The 10,219-nt window shown below is 38.9% G+C and overlaps 1 protein-coding gene across 1 annotated transcript in view; it reads right to left on the reverse strand.

The window, feature by feature from the left end:
- The window catches only part of MTRR (5-methyltetrahydrofolate-homocysteine methyltransferase reductase), a 29,034-nt gene extending 18,932 nt beyond the window's left edge, over positions 1-10,102 (reverse strand). The window contains exons 1-6 of the mRNA XM_010708518.4: positions 9,955-10,102; positions 8,232-8,355; positions 5,722-5,917; positions 3,425-3,578; positions 1,425-1,542; positions 81-432 (exon numbers count right to left, since the gene is read on the reverse strand). Of these exons, the coding sequence (XP_010706820.2) occupies positions 81-432; positions 1,425-1,542; positions 3,425-3,578; positions 5,722-5,917; positions 8,232-8,251 (840 nt within the window). The 5' untranslated portion in view covers positions 8,252-8,355; positions 9,955-10,102. The remainder of the gene's footprint in view (positions 1-80; positions 433-1,424; positions 1,543-3,424; positions 3,579-5,721; positions 5,918-8,231; positions 8,356-9,954) is intronic.
- Positions 10,103-10,219: the final 117 nt, after the last annotated feature.

Raw genomic sequence — 10,219 nt, forward strand, 5'->3', positions numbered from 1 at the left:
GATATATATCCATTTGTTCTTTTTAGAGGCATGTTCTTACCGGAACTGGAGGCATTCATCATTCAAAGTGAAGTTCTTACCTCCCCGTGGGTGTCCTGAAACTGAATCTCTATATACTCTGGTGGCAGGGCAGGAATATTAAGAGCAGACTGAGAGATGGGAGGGACTGAGCGAACAAGCGAAGGTTCAGTATCTGTAGCTGAAGCCACAACATTGATATCAACCAATTTATGTGATGGACCATCAGAAATCCTCACTCCTTCATCTTCTAAATTCAAATTCTGTATTTTTGAGCTTAAGTTCATTTCACGCCCAACATGTGGGTCTGCACTGACATCGTTGCTCATGCCTTCTTTTTCTTTCTGCAACAGAAATACTTCCTTGAGGGCAAGCCAAAGTCCATCAATCCAAGGATCAACCACTAGTTCCAATCTAAAGAGGGAGAGAGAAAAGAGAAGGAAAAATACATTAAAAAAGACAAAAAAAAAAAAAAAAAAAGAATGGACTCGTTGTAAACTTACTGCACTGTTAATTTAGAAATGATCAAAAAAAGTAAAAAAGCTATTATAACAAAAAAATAATCCCGGTAACAAATATTTTCGCTTAGTTATTAATGCTATGCAAAGGTATATAGTTCACAGTATACAGAAGCCTCACTCTTTTTCCAATTTCACATTTTTATTTTCTTAGGCTGATCATCATGACAGCAAGTTGAAGGCTCGGTAGCAAAACCTGCAGCTTTTCACAAGCAACAGAAACATCAATGCCTTAAAACAATGCTGCACTTTTACTATTCTAGAATGCAAAATATAATTTTTATGATTATGGTAATGTTTGTATTCCATTGCTTGTGTCATCATCCACAAAACCAGTAAAATATGCACTTGAAAATAAATAAACCAAGACTGCAGCCTACTGGTCAGAGAGAGCAACAGAATAGGTAAGGAGCTGTTTTCTTACATACCTCCTCTATTTCATAAAATAAAATTACTTTTACATAATCTCTCTACCAAAAAAAAAAAAAAAAAAAAAAAAAAAGATACTTTATAGAACATGGAGAAGAATGTAAAATGTATTTTAGAGTGTGCCTAAAGCATTCCAACTGCACACATGCTGTGGAGCTGGTTTTGTTTGAGTAAACTTGGATTGGATTTTAAAAAGCTTATCTTTATTTGGAACAACTTAGTTTATAAAACTGCTGTATGCCCTCCATTTTTAAAGGCATTTACAGATGTCTGCTCAGACTTTAAAAATGCAGTTGCACTGAATGGCAATTAAGATTGAAAATGACATACTATATTCAGATAGGATTAATTCCTCAGAGGTGTTGGGTAATCGGGTTCAGCTGATTTTAGAGTTTCGCCAAAATAATATCTAAATATTACATATCAAAGAAACAAAACTCAAACTTATTTGGTTCTTACCCTACACAATCATCTGCTAATCCTGTATCATAGAAATGCTGGGCACCAAGTTCTTGAAGTAGTCGGTCTACTGTCTTTCCACCGTTACAAAAGAACGTGTACTCTGAGTCTCCCAGACCTAAAACATACAAAGAAAAAAAGATTGTCAGCCAGTCAGCCACACAGGCTACACAAAGATCTGCAAATAAAACACAACCTTCTTGCAGGCAAGCAAGATAACACGATATATCAAAGCATTTTGTATTTTGAGGACACTTATATTTATTTATTTTTAAGTCATAAATCTGTATTAGTTTCAAAGTATTGCTGAGAAAGTCATTCCTCCTACACAAATATAAGGCAGAATTTATCTGAAAAATACTATTCTTAGAAAGCATTTCTGAGGAATATTGTTTTAGATAGGGACTTTAAAAATAATAATTAAAAAAACAACCACCCTAATCTCTCTGAGAGGAAAATGTAGAGAGTTGAAATAATTAGAAACAGAGTGAAGCTGATACTCTCTTCTGATAAATCACATGGTATCTCCCCTTTAGATTAGAACTATTATTACCACTATACCTTCCTTAGTAGTAATACATTCTATTACAAACAAAGTGGCAGAATTTTAAGTGATTTAAAAATATCAAAACCTATAACAGTCACGAAGATGTTCCATTAGATGACACACTGCTATCACTTAAAAAGACAGGGGACTCAAGGTTACAGTCAGTGACTACATGGAAGACCTGAGTTAGACAAGGTTATCCGACACACCTTCAGAGAGATTAACCACACGTAGCTCATCTTAGCAGACACCTTCTTAGCCATCCCAAAGACCTCTGGTTATGCAGTCTCCACAAATTCTCTAATTCGCCCTATTGTTTCACTATCCTCACTAGCACAGTTTTTCCACAGCCTGCCTCTTTCTGGCATACAACTCTTATCACACCTACCTGCAATGGACTATTTCTTTCTTCTTTAAAACAGCTTTTACATCAGAAGTAAATATTAGGGGGCATCCACAACCTCACTGGGCAACCTGTCCCAGGGTCTCATCACCCTCACAGCAAAGAATTTCCTTCTAATATCTAGTTTAATTCTACCCATTTCCAGCTTAAAACCACTTCCCCTCGTCCTATCACTACATGACTTCTTAGGAATCCCTCCCCAGCTTTCCTGTAGGCTCTTTTCAGGTACTGAAAGGCCACTAAAAGGCCCCACTGCAGCCTTCTCTACTCCAGGCTGAAAAATCCCAACTCTCTCAACCTGTTAGATATGAAAAACTTAATTGCTGCACAGAATGTAACGTATAAATAGGTAGCAGCATAACATCCTCTCAAAATGTTTCCTGATTAAGACGTGTATATTTTATACTGCCATGCTACAGGTTCACAAGAGATTTCCTTCCAATGTGGAATTTCCTCAAAAGAAATCAAAAATTTTTCAGACTCCTCTCCAGCAATTTAAATTTGTCAGGTTAACAAATGTTTCTGGAGTTTGAAAACTCAGCAAACCGACCTGCTCAAGATCCATCATATATCTGGTGCATTTTGCCTATTCAACATGTAACATAAGGTTATCTTTCTTCTATCCACCAAGTGTGACATTCAAAATGGAAAGACCTATAGCAAATGTGAAAGGATGAGATGATGCTAAAAGCTTATTTATCATAAATGTTTTACATTGCTGCACAGAAAAAAAACAATCACACACAAAGCCAAATAAACTCAGCTAGTAGTCCATAGGGATTTCACACGAAATAAAAACTTCAGCAACTACAGATAGTTAATATCACGTTTTGTTTATGGAAAGAAAATTGAACTATAAAAAGTTAATTGGTAGCTTGCATTCAGATCACTTCTGTGATATTATTCCTTTATTGCACATAGAGATTAAGAAAAAGCCCATAAAACTGTTGATACTGCAGAAATAAATAAAACAAACCTTATTTAGAAGTATAACACAAAATTACTCAGTGACAGGCAAGCGCTGCATTAACATACAAAACACCACATCACCTAACAATCCATACTGAAGATGTGCCAAATGATCAGGTGGCAAGGTCTTATCCCGGATTTTCTTAACAAATTTGCGGGCAGTGTCTGGTGGGTCGCCGGTACCAGTCGTGGAAATGACAATAACTACAGGATCCTTTTCCGTTTCCAAATTGTACTACAAGTAATAGAAGAAGCAATTACAAGGTGCCATTTCATAACGACTTGAGGCTTTACACATTATTTTCCTTCTCCCAAAGGCACACAGGAAATTTTTAAATCACAGCTTACCGGTATTAAACTACAGAAAGCGTTTCAAATAATTGGAAATTATTTCAGGGGTGCAATCTATAATCTTGCTTACGGCTTAAATCCAGTGTACAGAACCAATTGAACAGAAGAATTGTAATGTGACTACCAGAAATCTTATGAACCGCTGGCTTGCTCCTTACCCTCCTCTCTGCCATTACAAGCAACACCATCTCCTTCAACCACTTTGTAAGTGTTTCAGTTTAAATTCATTCCCAGCATTCCAAGTTCAATGAGACAGCAGGGTCATGAGAAAATATAAAGAAAGATGTCAAGAAATATTGTGTAATCATTTTAAGCAGTTTCAGGACTGCAATTCAAAACGTCAGAGTACAACTCCTCTTCTAAACACTTAAGTCACTCAAATCTCTCCTCCTCCTCAAGGGATGTGAAGCTTATCCCTTACAATGCAAAAAAAGATGAGAAACACAAAGAGACAGAGTATGAAGCAGCTCTGCCATTGTCAGTTTTCTCTTCACAACTTTCTTGAAGAGTCCAAGAACAGTTGCATGGAACTACTTAAATTATCATCTATTACACATTCTCCTCTCCACATTTGAAGAGTTCAGGGGAAATACTGAACAACTGCATAAAGAATGGCCTTCTCCTAACCGACTAGGACAGACAAAACAGAAATGTTTTGCTTTGTCATCTAAGGCACACACACAACTTTGTGAACCATGCAGGTTGTGGAATAACCTGTCAGATCTAACTTACCCAGAGGAATTCATCAGAAGCCACACACAACTCAAGCAAGCTCTTGCTCCTGTTAGCTGTCATCCTGCCTTCCCCTCTCTAATTACACCTCATTCCCAGAAGTACCATTTATTTACAGCAAAAAGTAAGGAAAAGGAAAAGGTTAAGTGATGAAATTTAATTTTTTCCCCTCAGTACTTAATTCTCACATTCTCAACTCAGTGCACCTTTCCAACTCATCGCTCTGAGTTGTATTGCTATACCTGACAAATGAATTTAATGGCAGGCCAATAACAGGACTAGAAATATCCTGTCTGCTGTCTTTCTGAAACTAATCTCCAAAGCTGTCAAATGCAGAAGAAATAAATGGAAGAATGTAAGGATAATCTTCATGTTCCCTGCTTGCTGCACGAGCTTCCTTGTAAGACCCTTCAATATGCTCATACTACATCATACTTACACTGAGTATTACTCAGTAAACATTCATTCAAAAAGCAGATGTCCAGCTACAAAATGAATTGTATACCAGAGAAAGCAACTTGCTAAAAGGAATCTAAGTTATTTTTATAAACTTCTCACATTTTCAAGTGCACAAAGTGATAGTTTCTGCTCATCTCAGTTGAAATACTGCCACATTTTGATTGTTTGCTTTTTTAGAGGACCTACTTTATGAAGGGAATTGCAGTCCACCGAGCTTTTAGTTACGTGACATGACAGAAACTAAGTTTTCAGACCTTTACCCGTGGACAACAGCAAATAGTGAAAAGCCACTTCCTTACTCCAGGCAAGCTTCTTTTTTTTTTTTTTTTTTTCCACTTTTTTTTTTTCCCCTAGAATGCATCTCAAGTACGAACTGAAACAGACCCTTATATTTAATAAGGAGACACCACAAAAGGGGAAGATCATACTGGAGCCCAGACCTAACAGAAAGCAGACCTCAACATAACAAAAATAGTGGAAAAACTGAGTAATCACTTCTACTAACTGGAGAGTTGACCAGTAAATACCAGATTTATCCAGTACTGTGTACATAATTATTATAATTTCTGAAAGTCAATGGACTGCTGTTAGAAACAAAGATTTACTTTGGCATTTACAGTTCTACTATGAAAAATCATCAGAAAGATTTGGCAGAAGGCTATCATGAGTCTGTGAGTCTCGTCCCAGTTTCTGACTCTTAAAAACCTGAATTTGAAACCATTTTAGGTAGATAAATGTGCTCAGACCTTGCTGCTATCAAGTACCACCACTGAAGCAAATGAAGAAAAATGCAGCTATTAAATACCTATTTTTCAAAGCAGCACAGAGTATCTCACCTTGTCCATCTCACTTAAACAGTGCATGTCAGCTTCAAGTCCATGGGCACCTGCTTGCAGACATATTTCCTCAGCTATGGCTTTTGCCTGTCCCTTTTGTGTTGCATAGAGGAGCAAAAATCTCCTTTTTAAATCACAACACATTTTCCAAAACAGGGAATGTTCTACTTTTTTTTTTTTTTTTTTTTTAAAGACACTGCAGAGAAAAAAAGAGAAAGAAAATGTGAATTTACTGCATTTAGAACAGCAAGATTTTGCACTCTTTGTCAGACATACCTTAAGTGCATAACAGTATTGCTGTCTAATCTGGAAATGAGGTATCTGCTATGAAAAGAAGCCATTCTCACAAGCAAGCTTTGCAGGCCACGGTGTTAAGGACTCATGGTATTTACCACACGTGCTGCAGTTACACTGCAATATGCAAAGTCAAGAATCTAGCACATAAGCAGTGCAAATAGACTGGCTCGAAATTAAATACTATTTTTATGATCTAAGCTTTATTTTCCACTTTAAGTTGGTGGCTGCCTTAGTCTCCTTTCTGAGATGCATTTCAAAATAAAAGAATACACAGATTTGGTGACATCCAAATACAACTACAACAATTGATAAACATCTTTTAAATTATTAATTTCGTCTTCTCTGAAATCACTGATTTTTGCACAAATGCCCTTATGCTTCATCCTCTATGATTTTATTTTAGAACACAAACATTATTTTTCATTCCCTTATTCAAGAAGGTGCTTGTTACAGAAACAACTACAGAATCTATTTGTTTCGGATGTTATTTCTTTTTGTTGAAATAAGAAAAAATCTTAGGGAAATCTTCTGTGGGGTAAAATGCCACTCCTTCACAAGGTCTTGCAAGAAGTAGCATGAGTGAGATGCGTATCTTTGTCTATAAAACTCTCATTCAAACTTTTATGATTTTGACACAGAAAGAATACAAAAGATACAAGGACAACATCAAGGACTACTGAATGAGACAAGCAGAATATTTATTAATCCTCTGCCAATATTTTGCTACTACTAGAGAGATGCAACAGAACCAAACTACCCAGAATTAAAACGCAGTAATTTCAGTTTCAAAATTGAGATCTTTTTCCACATTCTTGCACCCAGCTTCTTGTATTTCACCTACTGCCCACCCAGATTCAACTACATAACACATTCAGCTTACTACCCACACCACACATCAATTTGTGCAAACCTATTGCAAGATAATTTGAGGCTTTTTTTTTTTTTGCTGTTTCTACCAGGGAAAATAGAAGAATACTGTACTCTTGCGCACATGGCAAGATATTTCTCCCAACACTACAAGGAGGGTATCTCCTATTAGAATACATATATATATTTAAAAGCACGCTTGTAAATGAAAAGTGGTAAAACTAAGTGATAGCTTCTTAGGAGCACTCTGGCTGTGCCATACCTGAACTCCAAAAAAAATGCAATTACTGGAAAAAGAAGGCTTTCATTGTATTTTGTACCTCTACATTTCCCAGCATAATTTTTTACCTTAAATTGATTATATTCCCTACAGATATTTAAACAAATTCAATCAAATAACTCTTTTCATACAAGCAAAGTAATCCACAGAATGATTTCTTGCTCTCCTTTTTCAGAAGAAACATTTGACCATACAGAAATTATGAATATTCATATGAAATACATTTTTAATACCTTCTCTAGAAATACAGATTAATCCTACTTACATGCTATGCTTTCACCCTAATTGTTCTCCTGTCCACAAGTAGAAATGCCTGGCTAAATAAATGAATAAAAAAAACAATAAAGATGAAGTGGTGTTTCATTACTGCATTCTTTCTCATACCTAACAAAGGAAGAAAGATCATCAGGTTTCCACTTGGGATGCATGGCACCACAGAAGTCTTGTATAGACAGAAGTCTGGAAGCTAAGCAACCAACATGCTTCTTTTCAATTGGAAAACGTACATTGGATTTGGAGAGATGGATTGGTGTGTATATGTGAATCTGCAGGGACCCTTCTAACTGGTGTTGGGGGCTAGTAGATTTATAGAGACAGAAGTCAGACCAACATCTCCTACAGAAGATGTGCAAACAAGAAAGCTCACAGGGCCCAACGAGGAAACTGTGCTAGATACGCATTACTCCTGAGAGAGGGAACTGTGCATATTTACTGGTGTGTACACATACTTGCGAAAAAGGACAAGGCCACAATGACATGATTCCTTGTAATTAGGCATAGATGGCTGTTTTGTAGGAATTTATCAATATTTTACAAGTCCATGATATTATCTGTTTCATTGCTGCTATTGATCCTGAAAATACAGCTTAATTAACTGACTAAACAACAGTTCAATTAACTGCTTGACAGTTAATTATGTCATTAGTAGACTGAGAAATTGCTTTGATCTTGATTCACACTAAACACTGTGTCCCTATGAAGCATCCTATCTCTGCCATCAACCAGAAGAGCTTCAGGCACAAATTGTTCAAATGACGCCTATTAAAGGAAAATGAGCCACACCTACCCACAGACAAGCACTGTCATAGAAGAGAAACACGCTCAGGTGAAAGTATTGCCTACATTGCTCTTGCTTTCTTGCACTATACACTCTTCAAAGATGATATTCCATTTACGTGATATGGGTTCAACTGAAAGAAAAAAAAAAGAGAAAAAAAGATAAGAAAAGCATAATTCTTGACTACTGAGCTGTCTAGAGAAGTACTCTAACTTGGGTGCTATTACAAATTACAGATTTATAGGAGTTGCAAGGGGCCTCTAAAGTTTATTGAGTCCAATACCAGTGCTAAAGCAGGTTCCCTACTGTAGTCACACAGGAAAGCGCCCAGACAGGTCTTGAATAACTTCAGAGGAAGAGACTCCACAGCCTCTCCAGACAGCCTGTCCCAGTACTCTGCTACTCTCACACTAAGGAATTTCCTCCTCATGTTGCATGGAACTTCCTGTGCTCCAGTTTCTACCTATTGCCCCTTGTTCTATCTGCACATCACTGAAAAGACTCTGGACCTGTCCACTTGTCTCCTGCACTTCGGGTATTTATAAACAGTGATGAGATCCCTAGCTAAGCCTTTTCTTCACCAGGCCGAACAGCCCCAGCTCTCTCAGCCTTTCCTCATAAAGGAGATGCTCCACGCCACTCCTCATCCTCTGCTGCACCCTGTCTAGAAGTTCCCCGTCTTTCTTGAGCTGAGGAGCCCAGAACGGGACACAGTACTCCAGATGCAGCCTCACCAGGGCAGAGGAGAGAGGGAGGATCACCTTCCTTGACCTGCTGGCCATGCTCTTCGGAAGGCACCCCAGGGTCCCAATGGCCTTCTTAGCCACAAGGGCACACTGCTGGCTCATGGCCAGCCAGCTATTCACCAGGACACTGAGGCCCTTTTCCGTGGAGCTTCACAGAGCAGCAATGTTTTAGCAGGTTTTATACTGGCAGTCATGTGCCAAAAACCAATACAGTGTTTAAGCTGGGAAAACAAACCAGGATTTGCTGATTGCAGGGTTGTTAGAATTAAGGTAGTATGGTTAGGTTGCAGTTGGACTTGATGATCTTTGAGGTCTTTTCCAATCTGAGCAATTCTATGATTCTATGATTCTATGTCTCAAACTAGGGCTTAACAAGAAACTGATTTGATTCAGTATCAGAAGAGTCAGAATACTCACAGTACTTCGAATATTAACAGTGAGTCCATCAGCTCTGCAGCCAACACACTGTAGGACCAAGCAAGCTATCTATGCATGCCCATGGCACACTTTCATAGAAGCAGGGGCACCAGCACTGGTAGTTACACAGCTTTGAAGGGCTCTCATCACTTTTTATATGTCTAAAGTGTAGGACTCAAGTGGATCGGGCCAGGCTCTTTTCTGTGGTGTACAGCAATAGAACAAGGGGCAACAGGCACAAACTGCCACACAGAAGTTCCATATGAAGGCGAGAAAAAACTTCTTTGAGGGCATTAGAGCCCTGGAAGAGGCTGCACAGAAAGGCTGTGGAGTCTCATTCTCTGGGGATATTCAAAACCCACCTGAGTACTTTCCTGTGCAACCCCTATAGGGAACCTGCTTTGCCGGGGGGCAGGCACTAGATGGTCTCCAGAGATCCCTCCCAAACCCCCGATTCTGCCAGCCTATGTCCTATAGGGCCGGGCTAGCTGGCTAACGCACCCGGTTTGGCAGCACGTCAACCTGAGCGGCCACAGACGGGATAAAAACAGAAGAAACTTCCGCAGTACCTTTACGCTTTTCCGTGGGCTTTAAGCTGGACGGTGACACCGCGACCTCACAGCCAGGCCAGTCCGTGCATCGTTTTATTTTGTTTCTGTAACAGGAGCTGCCTTGCTGGGAATCACTCGCTCTCCGTACCAGGCAGCAGAATAGGTTCGTCCCCTTCCTCTCCCTCCGGTCTGAGACGAGAAGCGCGGAGTGAGGACACATCCGCTTTTATTTCACCCCCGGAAGCCGGAGCAACCGGAACGCGGCAAGCCCCGGTTTCGTGCG

Source organism: Meleagris gallopavo, chromosome 3, assembly GCF_905368555.1.
Source record: "Meleagris gallopavo chromosome 3, MGAL_WU_HG_1.1, whole genome shotgun sequence".
Lineage (NCBI taxonomy): Eukaryota > Metazoa > Chordata > Aves > Galliformes > Phasianidae > Meleagris > Meleagris gallopavo.